This window comes from Typopeltis vanoorti, chromosome 24, assembly GCF_054136105.1.
Source record: "Typopeltis vanoorti isolate ZY-2024b chromosome 24, IOZ_Tvanoo_1.0, whole genome shotgun sequence".
Classification (NCBI taxonomy): domain Eukaryota; kingdom Metazoa; phylum Arthropoda; class Arachnida; order Uropygi; family Thelyphonidae; genus Typopeltis; species Typopeltis vanoorti.
The window spans coordinates 48,365,956-48,379,727 of record NC_143572.1 but is presented as its reverse complement, the minus strand read 5'-3'; the positions used below and the strand labels follow the sequence as shown (position 1 = coordinate 48,379,727).

General features: G+C 36.1%; 1 protein-coding gene across 1 annotated transcript in view; it reads left to right on the top strand.

Annotated features, from left to right (window-relative positions):
- Positions 1-13,772, top strand: part of RasGAP1 (Ras GTPase activating protein 1) — a 210,612-nt gene that overhangs the window by 69,030 nt on the left and 127,810 nt on the right. Inside the window, exon 6 of the mRNA XM_090414179.1 lies at positions 3,840-3,916. Coding sequence (XP_090270305.1) covers positions 3,840-3,916 — 77 coding nt within the window. The remainder of the gene's footprint in view (positions 1-3,839; positions 3,917-13,772) is intronic.

The following is a 13,772-nucleotide window of genomic DNA, read 5'->3' as shown; positions in this document are numbered from 1 at the left end:
AGCTAGGATAGGAAATGTGCAAGACCATCGCAGTCAAACAGATGCCTCACAGAACCTTGCATATCCACTTCACCAACATCCATGACCTAAACTCCTACCTTAATAGTGTCCACTACCATCTTCGGTCTACCAAGCCTACCTGCTCTTTCTGGTAGAAACTGAAATCCCCCCCCCCACGCACTATTCATCTCGACCTTTCAAACTACACACTCTTTAACTCCTTTCGACCCAATCTGTGCATCATACATCTGCTCTGACATACCTTGCCAGAGAGTATCCACCTTAGAATTACCCAACTTTGACCTTCTTTGGTTGAAAATACCCCTTCCCCACTCTCAACTCTTTAATTTCCTCTCCTTTAAAATAGATTTACTCCAGTCCCGCTTTTCCCAACATCAAAATCCTAGGAGATTTGGATATTTAGGAGATTAAAATCTCTTAGTAGATTTTAATATCCACAACACCAACTGGTTTCCTCCTCCAGCTGTATAGATCTTGCAGACAGAAACATTTGCCATCACCGACGACCTCACACATTCAGATGTCAGACGACGAACTTGTTCAGATGTCACCCAGAATACCTAAACCACTCCTTCAAACACCCTAGATCTCTTCCTTACCAATGACCCTTCCAAATACACAGTGAATATAATGTAGTGTGACCCCCTAGGTAATTCTGACCACAATCTAGTTCTCATCTCCTCCCCCATGCAACAATGCTTGCACAGCCACTCCCATACAAGAGTAGTTTGGCATTATAACAGTGCCAAGTGGGACAGCCTCCATGTCTTCTATGCCTCATTCCCATGATTGGACTATTGCTTCTGGCCTTCCAACCAAAACACATGCACTGAACTTATCACCAAAGTAATCCTCACCACCATGGAAACATACATTCCCCACCCTACTTTGAACTGCCATTCCCTAACTAAACTCTAGTTCTCCAAAAGATTCACCAAGTCTGTACAAATAAAAAAACTGAACATATAACTGGCTGAAATCAAGAACTCCATCCTCCTGTAGAGCTTATACTCAAACCTGAAATAGATGCAAAAAACAATGTTTCCAAAACAGAGTTCAAAAGAGCAAAAAAGCATGAAACTAGCAGCCTGTCCAAACGCCAGCCAAGCTTTTTGGTCTCTCACCAAAGCAATTGGTCGTAATTTCTGCCCTACGTTATTCCCACCCCTATCATACTCAGATGGCTCTATTGCATTGTCATCCACAGAAAAGGCCAATTTTCTGGCTTCATACTTTGCTTCCAATGCATGTATAACTCAAAATGGTAAATGCCCCCAACCATTCCAGATGCCCAACATATAATTCCCCTCTATATCCTTTTTGCCAGAAAGAGATCAATAAAATGCTGTCCAAATTAGACACAAAAAAAAATCTCCTGGCCCTGATGACATTCCTCCAGTTGTCATGAAAGTTTGTGCACCAGAACTGATTCCTATGTCGCCTATATGTACTCTCTTACTCCACTGGTATCGATCCCACAATCTGGAAATTGGCCTATATTCAACCCATTCCCAAGAAGGGCGACACTCCAGCTCCAAACCTATCTCACTTGCCTCAGTCCTGTCTAAAGTAATGGGAAAAAATCATCAATTCCCAACTCCTACACTATCTTGAAGGTACCCACCTAGTAAACGACAGCCAGTATTGATTCCATTGCTGCTGATCAACAGGAGATCTGCTCACATGTGTCGCCCATCTCTGGACAAATGCCATGGAGAAGTTTGATGAATCTCAAGTGGTTGCACTTGATATCTCCGATGCATTTGACCGAGTCTGGCACAAAGGCTTACTAAGCAAACTACCATTGTTTGGTCAATCTCAGGACTTCTGTAGTTGGATTGCCTGCTTTCTGTGTGGATGCACATTGTGTGGTGGAGGATGGTTCCTTATACTCTCACTATTCAGCTAATGCCAGGGTTCCACAAGGTTCTGTCATCTCACCAACCCTCTTCCTGCTACATATGAATGACCTACTTCAGTTGATCTCCAATCCAATACACAGTTTTGCAGGTGACAGCACATTGCACTCCTCCCTTTACTTGATAAACCTTACTTTACACAACTCACCTCAACCTATAGAACATCAACTACCACCACTGCCCTCAATTTTGATCTCCAAGCCATCCTCCAATGGGACTCAATAACCTCGTCAATTTCAATGCTAATAAACCCCAGTTCTGTCTTATTTCCCATAAAAAAAAAAAAGAACCATTTTCTCCCAATATTATCTTTGACAATACCCAAATTTCCAGACAATTTGAGATTTCTCTTCTTGGAATTACCCTCACATCAGGCCTCTCCTGGCATAAACACATCACAAGATTGCATCCTCAGCTTCAAGAAAACAAGCACACTAGAATTTCTCTTTCACTTCATCCCCTGAACAGCTGTTAACCTTATACAAATCTGCCCAGCTATTGAAATTGAAAAGGCTTGACTGTAAAAAATACAGAGGGAAGCAATTAATGACCCATCTCTTGCCAACTCACTCCCCTCACTTTGCATAGACGTTTGGTTTTCGCAATATGTGTGTTCTACAAATATTTTCATGGGAAATGTTCATCTGAACTTGCATCAATAATTCCCCCACTTAGTACTAAGCTCATTGGAACAAGTGCAGCTGCTGTTGCTGCTCATCATCCCTTCACAGTGCACCTTGAAACTCATAGAACAAGTTTTTTTTCCTCCTCCTTCATTCCTGCAACTGCTGTATTGTGGAACAGTCTTTCTCCTGTTGTGTTTTCCAAGAAATACAATATGTACAGTCCTTTAAATCACCGGAAAAGGAGGAAAATGTAAATAAGTTCCTCCTTTTCTGACTACCCATAAACGGTACTAATTTACTATAGGTTGATCAACTAACCTCTCGTGTATGGGCTCGACATAAAAAAACCACACACATAGCTTGGACATCGCCTAATTAAACAAGCCCCCTCCCCCTCTCACTGTTTTCATCAGTGAGCCACCAGAACAATAAAAGTCAGTTGCTGGAACAAACAGTATTAGCATAATTCAAGATAGATGCCATCAACATAAGTATCAACAGAGAAGAAGTCAACTGGCAGATGAACTGGAGAAGTACCACATACACAATTGATGCCACTGAGACAAAGAAGGTGAAAACAAGTGAGATTCTGTTAATAATAAATATAGGATGTTATATTCTAGCAATAGTTATCAGGGAAAGGAAAGCATAGCAGTAGCATTTAACACAAAATGTAAAGATAAACTTCTTAATTGGCAAGCAATGTCAAGTACAATTATGTAGCATTTAAATGGGAATTGGACAATGATTCTACAGATGGCTCTCCCAAGGAAGAAATCGAAGAATTTTCAATGCAGTAGAGAAAACAGCTGATGTAAAGTAAACAGAAAAGCTTGCCCTTCTTGTTGATCTGATTGGATCCCACTCATATAGAAATGTTTTTAGAAAATTTAGAGAAAAGGGCTAAGCTGCTAATAATTGTAAATGTATGGTAGAGTACACCCGGGCACCATCTGATGAGTGAGATATTTGCCTAATGAGTGAGCTAGCACAAAATTTTAAAAGCCATGTACATATATATATATATATATATATATATATATATTCTTTTTTTTCCCAAAAAAATATTGAGTCACTTATTTTTCTGAACTGTTATTAAAGACATGCCTAAGACAAATAGTGTGCTTTCTATATTATTTTGCTGAACAGATATATTTAACTTCAAACTAAATTATATCACAACCAATTGGCTGTTACGTGCTTTTTTTAATAAGGGAACTTATGACTACAACAGTTCTCAAATTAGTGATCTTAATTATATTACTTTAATTAGTTTCCAGCAAAAGGCCAGAATCATGATAGGGATGTTCTTAGGACTTTGGAAGAAGATATTGGAACTGCTGAAATCAGGTAATTAATTTACTTATCTTACTAAGGAGAAAGAGTTGATTATAAACTATATAAGTTAAAAGTATTTTTTTATACAAAGAACGCAGAATAATATTAAAAATCAAATTAATGTGCAGTTATGTAAAGGCAATTTTTTTTTTTTTTTTTTAAATAATGAAACCTGTGGTGCAATCATAATTAAAAGAAACACATGTATTAACCACAGTGAAAATTATTTAATTGTAAATATTTCATCCTAAGCATCTTAGGACATCATCAGTACAGTAGTTTTAAACAATAATAGGAATAACATACAGTTAGGGCGCATGATTACAATAGAATCTCATTAAACATGCGTAAAGTGTTAAAAAAAATTTTTTTTTTTTAAATTAATTATTTAACACAATTTTGTATGACAATTTCCCATACTTTAGAAATAGTAAGAACGTCGATGCGGTTTAAGTTTGATCTGTGTAGTAGGGCTCCAGAACTTTCTTTATATAAACGTTCATGTTTATATAAAGATCTATGTAAAAGTTTAGACTTTTCCCAATGGATCCTATGGTTAGGATTTTCAATTCCGCGTTGAGAGAGGCCAGATTTTTGCGGTTTAAAGAGACGAATGTGGTCTTGATGTTCCGAGATGCATTTCTGAATGGACCTACCTGTCTGTCCAAAGTAAGACAATTTGCATGAGCATGGAATTTCATAAACGCCAGGCAACATCAAAGGTGAGAGTTTGTCCTTAGGAGAAGGTAAACAAGTTGTAAATTTGGTTGAGTTTGTAAGAAGTGGCAAAATTGTATTTCTTCATAATTTTAGAAAGACGTTCGGAGATGCCTTTGGCATAAAGTATGGGAATACTATGGACTTCTTCCTGTCTGGTTTGATGTGTGGAGAAGTGACTGATGATTTTTTGAGTTGTTTTCAGATTATATCCATTTAGGATGGCTGTATTTTTGATTACTTCTAATTCCTGGTTTAAAGATTCTTCAGAGAATTAACCTTCTTCATCATCACATCAACTTTACGTTAGAAAAAGAATCTCCACAGGGTATCTCCTTTTTGGATTTACGCATCCAAAGAAAAGAAGACGGTTCCATCGCCACGTCTGTCTTTCGCAAGCCTACATTCACAATTCTTCCGCTCATCATCCATCTCAGAAATCTGGCATTATTAAATCACTAATTTCAAGCGCACACAAATTCTGCTCCTCTGAAGAATCTTTAAACCAGGAATTAGAAGTAATCAAAAATACAGCCATCCTAAATGGATATAATCCGAAAACAACTCAAAAAATCATCAGTCACTTTTCCACACATCAAACCAGACAGAAAGAAGTCCATAGGATTCCCATACCTTACATCAAAGGCATCTCCGAACGTCTTTCTAAAATAATGAAGAAATACAATTTTGCCACTTCTTACAAACATATCAACCAAATTTACAACTTGTTACCTTCTCCTAAGGATAAACTCTCACCTTTGATGTTGCCTGGCGTTTATGAAATTCCATGCTCATGCAAATTGTCTTACTTTGGACAGACAGGTAGGTCTGTTCAGAAACGCATCTTGGAACATCAAGACCACATTCGTCTCTTTAAACCGCAAATTTAGGATCCATTGGGAAAAGTCTAAACTTTTACATAGATCTTTATATAAACATGAACGTTTATATAAAGAAAGTTCTGGAGCCCTACTACACAGACCAAACTTAAACCACAACAACGTTCTTACTATTCCTAAAGTATGGGAAATTGTCATACAAAATTGTGTTAAATAATTAATTTAAAAAAAAAAATTTTTTTAACACGTTACACACGTTTAATGAGATTCTATTGTAATCATGTGCCCTAACTGTATGTTATTCCTATTATTGTTTTAAACTACTGTACTGATGATCTCCTAAGATACTTAGGATAAAATATTTATAATTAAATAATTTTCACTGTGGTTAATAGGTGTGTTTCTTTTAAAGGCAAAGTTAATGTATGTATTGCAAGCTTCTGAATTTCAAAGTAGTTAGAATAAAATTTTATTCTTATCTCACAGTAGTTTAGTTCATACTAGAAAATTATTTATTATCTGGTATTTAATTTCACTATTTTAATTTTCTTCCTATTTTATTTAATTTAATTAACATCCAATTCAATGGCTGCAATGCCAAAAAATTTAATGAAATACTTAATCCCCCCCCTCTCACATACTGATTACAATAATGCTGTTACTGTTCTCTCTATCTGGGACAAATCAGAAAAAACAGCTGTAAAGAAATATATTTGGATTTCTTTCAAGTTACATGTGAAGTTGGCTGCCATTATCTGCTCTTTTCCATTACAATAGATTCAAACATGAGACTTTTTTGAATTGGCAGCAGATTTGATTAAAAAAAAAAAACTAAATAAATATGGTTGTGTGAAACTTCCCGAGATTTAGTATATAGTCATTCTTAGACCTCCCGGGAACCAATTCTACATGTATAGAGAGCACAACTCTTGAGACCTTTAGGCTTTTGATCTAATATCTTCTGCACATATTTTGTATAATTAATGTGGGTTTTTTTTTTTTTTTTTTCAATTTTTATATTATCCCTGATGATGTTTTTTCTGTCACATAGATGAAATATTGGAGCCATTAAACTTCTGTTTAATTCATTCCTTGCACCCTGTTCATCTCATCAACATAATATAAACTTCATGGTATGAACTTGGCCAAGATCAAGGGCTGTGCTCTACCTGCATTGGCTTCTTCATTTAGATAGTTATTTGGAATTATAGATAAGTAACTAACTACAGCCATCAGTTTAGTGTATTAAGTTTGTTTGTGTAGGCTAGTATGCATATATATCAGAAAGGGTGAGGGTTTCCAGGAGAGAAAAACCCTTTTAATTCCATATAATACCAGCTATAGTATTAATCAGTTCAGAAATACCGTATTTGCTGGTGTATGAGATGCACCTCCCTTTTTTGTACACATTTTTTAGGAAAAAAACTTTATCATGGAATATTATAATGAATTTACAGTATTTCAAATATAAAGTAATAAGTAGGTCTACTTTCAACTAGAGTCAACTTTCCTAGACTAAATTTTATCTATCCATAACTTCATTCCTCCTCCATCCTTCCAGCCTTTTGTGTGAACATGTACAAACACTCCTTTAAGCAGTTTTTCTTTATGTAGTGTCTTCCTTTTAAAAATCAATAGTGGCAGCAATTTTGTCCCATCAGCACAGCAGGATAAAACAACCGTGTAGTGAGTTTTTTTGTGCCTTGAAGTTTTAACAGTAACACTTTTGGTGCCCTTGGAATCTACAGTTTTGTTTGAGGGCACATCAAAAGTCAGCAGAACCTTGTCCATGTTTCCTATTTGTGCAAGTTCAAAATTTTCTCGTTTCCTTGCGGTAATGACAAATCGATGAAATTCAATAATTTTTTCTTCGTATTCAGCTGGCATCTTTTGTGATATTTTTGTTTTAGTCCGCATACATAACTGGTTTCTCTTCATGAATCTTGAACACCATGATGTTGATCCAGTAAAGTTGGCGATCCCTCTGTTAGTGGCTATCGCTTTCGCTTGATGAATAATCATTTTTGTAGACACTGATAGTCCTGCTTTTCTGTGCTCTAAAATCCAAGTATTCAGTTCTACCTCAAGTTCTTGCCATTTTGTAATTCCACTTCGTAGGTTATATTTACTGTGAGTTGCTTTTTTTAGATCCTCTTCCTGATTCTGCCAAGTTCTTATCATTTTTCTCAGTTGGGGATGGCTCGAAATGCCACTCTGCAGCCCTGTTTCCATGTTCTTTAACATACACAATCACACGTAGCTTATATGCAATATTGTAGCAATGCCGACATTTTTCAGCCATAATTTGCCAAGAAATTTAGAGAAAATGTAACAGCAGAAAGTTATCACAATTCACAATAACCACGACAACAATTGGAAAGTTTAAATGAACAGGAACACAGCTGTGATCGTCGATGACAGCACATGTGCATCCACTGAACTCTACGTAACTGGAATGCTCTCACACACCGCAAGGAAGCAAGAAAGAAATCGCGTAACTCGGAAGAGAGAAAATTTCCAGAAATGAAAGTAATAAAAAACTGAGTATTGGCGTATAAGACGCACCCTGTTTTTCAGACCTATTTTCAAAGAAAAAAAGTGCGTCTTATACGCTGGCAAATACGATACTTAAATGTTCTTTGGATCATAGATGGAGGTCAAACCATGGTATTCCTGTTGAAAGGCTCTCTAAACCAGTCACTACTGACTGGTTTAGACAGCATTTGTAACATCATTTAGTCTTTTCATTGTTAAGCTATATTTGGTCACTCAATTAGATAATTTAAACTGAAATATATATTGATTTTTAATTGACCAGTGATTTATAAACATACAACGCCAAACAAGTTTCACCATTATAGCTGTTTGGCTTCTTTAGGGCTTCTAGCAGTAACAGTAAACTCAAAGTGGCTAGTACAGAGAAATCGGAGTAACACTATCATATAAATTAAAACTTGAAACATAACGTAACATTACATGCATGGAGTGTGTTGTATCAGTCACTGTTGTGTGAGCATGCTCTGTAGTTTTGAGCAAAATAAAATTCTCACAAACTGATGCGATCTTATTAAGGTTTTCCATATATAAGCTATTATCATTCCCTGGTTTCTGTTAAGATTTTCTCCAGAACAGGGACTACTACGGCTTCCTTGAAGTTTCTACAATGGAAGTCTTCTTCTAGATAAGGCATGGAGCTCCTATTCCAATCAGTGGTGTGGTTTGTAATCATGAAATGATGAGATAGTCCTGAATTGTCTGTTCTGTTGTTATTAACATCTCCTACATGTTCTTTTTTTCAGATTTCCAGGCTTCTCGACGTCTGCCCTATATAGTTTAGACCTCAAAAGTATAGGATGTTGTACACTCCAGCATGTACAACATCCCATGCTGTACACTTCAGCGTGTTTGAAGAAAGCATTAATGTCCTTTAATGATCTTAAAAAAAAAGTGGACAGTCTTGACAGGTTTGAATGCAACTCTGATGTTGAAAGGTCTCAGAAGTTTTGCGATCTTTTTCAACATTGTACCTGCATATGTAATAACTATGGACGATTTGTATCGAGTGATGGTAGATTGTTGTTGTGTGTGTGTGGGGGGGGGTTGTTATGAAGAATTCTGTTTGATTAAATTCCTTGGATAGCCATTGTTTATTAATGTTCTCTGATATATGAGTAAGTTCATTATACAGTTCTTTTTCTTCTGAGATGATGTTGGCAGCTCTATTTTTGAGCATATGTATTATGTTGAGCTTCTGGAAATATGGTGAGTTGATTTTGAAATGAAGGTAGCGTCCAGTATATATGTTGGTTTGTTTGCAGTAGACTGTTAACTTAATTTGTCCATCTGCTAGTTTCTTGATTAGGGTATCCGGAAATGGTAGTTGATTATCTTTTTCCAGTTCCAAAGTGAATTGTATTTTTTGATGGAAAGAATTAATTTTTGTTAAAGTCCAAAAGAGCTGTTTTTGCACCCCTCCAAATTATGAAGACATCATCTACATACCTCCACCACACTAAAGACTTTGAGTCTAATTTTGAAAGGATGTCTGTTTCTAGCTTTTCCATGAACAGATCTGCACAGGGCTGTGAAAGGGGGACTGTCCATAGCTAAATGGAATGACATGATATACAAACAACTAAATGGCTATATAGGGCAGACATCGAGAAGTCTCGAAATCCAAAAAAGAAAAAGAACATGTAAGAGATGTTAATAACAACAGAACAGACAATTCAGGACTAGCTCATCATTTCATGATTACATACTACACCATTGATTGGAATAGGAGCTCCATGCTTTATCTAGAAGAAGACTTCTGTTGTAGAAATTTCAAGGAAGCCATAATAGTCCTCCATTCTGGAGAAAATCTTAACAGAAACCAGGGAATGATAATAGCTGACATACGGAAAACCTTAATAAGATCGCTCAGTTTGCCAGAATTTCATTTCGCTCAAAACTACAGTGTGCTCACACAAGTGACTAATACAACACGCTCCGTGCATGTAATGTTACGTTCTGTTTCAATTTTTTTCATTTAATTTATTTTTTAATTAAAATTTATTTTTAATTTAATTAATGCTACTTTGAGTTTACTCTTACCGTTAAAAACCCTGAAGCAGCCAAACAGCTTCATTGGCAAAACTTGTTGGCGTTGTATGTTTATAAATCACTGGTCAATTAAAAATCAATATATATTTCAGTTTAAATTATCATTTAGTCTTCTTCTATAGAGCAGAGTCTTCTGTTGAATGCAGAGCCAGAGGGTCCTGGCTCTGCATTCAACAGAATAAATAAACTGATCTGCAAAAACGTTCAGTTAACAGGCATATTATTATTATTACGTGACATCTCCATGGAGTCCACAGACTCATCGAGGTAGGGCACCTGCTCTACAGCTCTGTCCACCAACAACTAACTGCAACTACACAAACGCCATCTACTCTCTACCACCACCACCACTAGTTTTTCCACAGACAATCACAAACATCCACAGCGGAATTCGAACCTGTAGCCTTTTGGCTGGAGAACAGATACTCCAACCAGGCCAGCATTATATATTGGCATCATGGTCTTAGTTATCTTGGTCGCAATATAATCAGTACTAGTTCATGTATAATTACAAATATTGCGATCCATTAATATGGCATTGTTCACATTTTATTATCAATAATGCTATATTATTGCCATATACAGGGTGTTCGGGATAAATTTGACAGTTTCGTAAGGAAAAAGAAAATATTCTTTGTATCTATTAAATTTAATGAATTGACAAAAAAACATTACAGGCAGAGTTAATTACAATACTATCAACAAGATTTACTCAAAATAACCACCATTAGCATCGATCACAGCTTCAATTCTGCTTCGGAACCTCGAACAAGCTGATGCTACAGTCTCCCTGGGAAGGGCCGCAAAAACTGTTTTAATTTTATCCATTAACTGGGCTTTTGTATTACTGGAAGTGCGATTGGTGTCTTTTTCAACTGCGCCCCATACAAAATAATCCATGGGGTTAAGGTCTGGGGAGTTTGGAGGCCAAACATTTGGACTGGTGAAGTCGTAGAAATTTTCAGACAACCATTTTTGACTTTTCCCAGAGGTGTGGCAAGGGGCCGAATCCTGCTGCCATACATACGGCCTACCATTGGCTACCCTTGTTATCCAGGGCTTAACTACAGTTAGCAACTCCACGAACAAAGCCCGAATTCCAATGCCAGGGTTCTTCAACAACTGTTCCTGCAGATTTGCGAGGAATTCTGCTGTACGAACGCAATCAGATCGTCTGCTAGGGATCTTTCTTCTTGCTACATCCTCGTAGTCACCATTGCAAGTCTCTAGTTCATGCCTGATTGTTTTTACTGTATTCAGGGAGCATTGGGCAGCAGTCGTAATATCCTTATTTTGATGGCGGGCACGAATCATCATGATACAAGTTATTCTCTTCCATGATTCAGGTGGGTTCCAGCTATCCATCCTTTCTGACATCTTGTATATGAATGAAGAAGGGTCCAAACTTTTAAATGAAGAGAAGTGTGTGTTAATACATGTAACTTACGGAAAAATATAATTAATTATAAATATGTCAAATTTATCCCGAACACCCTGTAACTTAAACATTCATTTATGAATAAAATTAAAAAATACAAGTTTTTTGGTAGGAATGTAATAGTATCCTGAGCTGATGTTATTTGTATAACAAAATAAGTAAATATTGTACTGTATGCTTCTGTAGTGTTATAATAAAATTATTATATGATGAAATAAAATTAACCGCAGTCAAAATAATAAGACATTGCATATTTGTTGACGAGTAGTTCAGCCTAACACTACACTTAATTGTCAAAATGATTACTCCTTTAAAAATCACAACATAATTTTCTGTATGAATATCCAAGGATTAAAGTTTTATATGTTCCAGGATTTGGTGTTACACATTTGTATAATGTGTAAAATTTATTGACATAAATCCTTTGGATTTATGTCAATGCACCCTGTTAGTATGTATCCGTTGATTACTGAACAAAACAGAATGGATTGGCAGTTTGGAACTTAGCAGACCAAGGCTTAACCACACAAATGCATATGATGGTACAACATGATGAGATTACATACTGTCTGGGCTTCGCTTGGTTAAGTTAAACAAGACCCCCCCCTCTGTTTTCATCAGAGAACCAGGATGAACAGTAAAAAGTCGACTGCTGGAACAAGCTCCAACTAACATCTAGAAGAAGAAGAAGAAGAGAAGAATAAACCTATATCAGAAGAAAGATAGGAATCGTCAATGTAAGGAGGAATATTAATGGAAAAGAAATCGAACTTGCAGAAAATTGGAAAGGCGTCACTGAGACAAAGAAGACAAAAACAGGTGAGATCTTACTAAAAATAAGTAGAATAGGATGTTATTTTCAGGCAATAATGATCAAGGAAAGGAAGGAATAGTGATAGCATTCAGCACTAAACTTGAAGATAAACTTCTTGATTGGAAGGCACTTTCAAGTAGTTATCTGGACACCCTTCAAAATGGGGAAATGAACAATGAAACTTATTTGTTCTTATGGTCCCAGAAGGTTCTTTTAAAGAAGAAGAAATGGAGGAATTTTTTGTGTCATTAGAGCTGGAAGCTGACATAAATGAAAAAGTGGTCCTTGTTGGAGATCTGAACAGCAGAGTAGGAAACGAATCCCACCAGGCATATAAAAACATTTTGGGAAAATTTAGAGAATAGACAAAGCTAATAATAATAATGGTAAGTATTTACTGGACTTCTGCTCAGGACTTGGACTAGTCATTACTAACACTATGTTTCAACATAAAGATGTGCACAAGTTCATATGGAGAGCAGACACAAGAAATAAGAAGCTTCATTCGTTACATGATTGTCGATAGTGATATCATCATGATGGTTCAGGATACAAGAGTGTACAGAGGATTTGAAATTGGACTGTTACTTAATTCTAATCTAATCAGGATTAAAATGGATATCGCATTAAAAAGAACAGTATGTAAGAAAGTTTTAAAAAGAATTAAAGTTCAGCAGCTTTTACAAGTAAATTATAAACTCAAATTTAGAAACATTATTGAAGAAAAAAATGAAACAAATTGAAAACAAGAACCAAATTTTAGAGTCTCAGTGGCAAACTCTGAAGAAGACATTGATTCAGCTAGAGAGGTATGTGGTGAAGTTTTGCAAGGATAGAAAAATAAGAACACCATGGTGGATACAAGAAGTTAAAGAATCAGCCCTGGAAAAGAAGAAAACAAAAGCTCCTATCAAATAAGTCGGCAGATGCCCTAAAAGAATACAGAGAAAAATGTAAGAGAGCTAAACTATGTGTAAAATTAGCTAAACGAAAAAGTCATGTGAAGACATTGGTAAGAGTATGGGAAATCAGGAAGATGGTAAAATGTTCTGGAGACTATTGAAGAAGCTTAGAAATGGAGCAAAGAGTACTGTAAAAGAAATCAAATGATAAAGGTGGCATGTAAAGTACATCTAAGATAAGGATATCCTAGATGTCTAGAGTAATTACTTTGAAAGACTGTTAAACAAACAACGCAAGACAGAACTATACTAGAAAATGCAAAGAGGAGTACATATCAATACTTGAGGTAGATAAAAGCCATCAAATACTTGAAATGTGGAAAGGCAGCTGAAGTAGATGATATATGGCCAGAAATCTTAAGTATGGAGGTATAAAAGTTTTCAGTGGCTACACTGCATAATTCAAAGGGTCTGGTCAGAAGTTGGAACTCTATTCCAGTCATCAGGAACTCAGTTCCTGATGATTGGAGTAAAGCTCTAATAGTTCCCATCT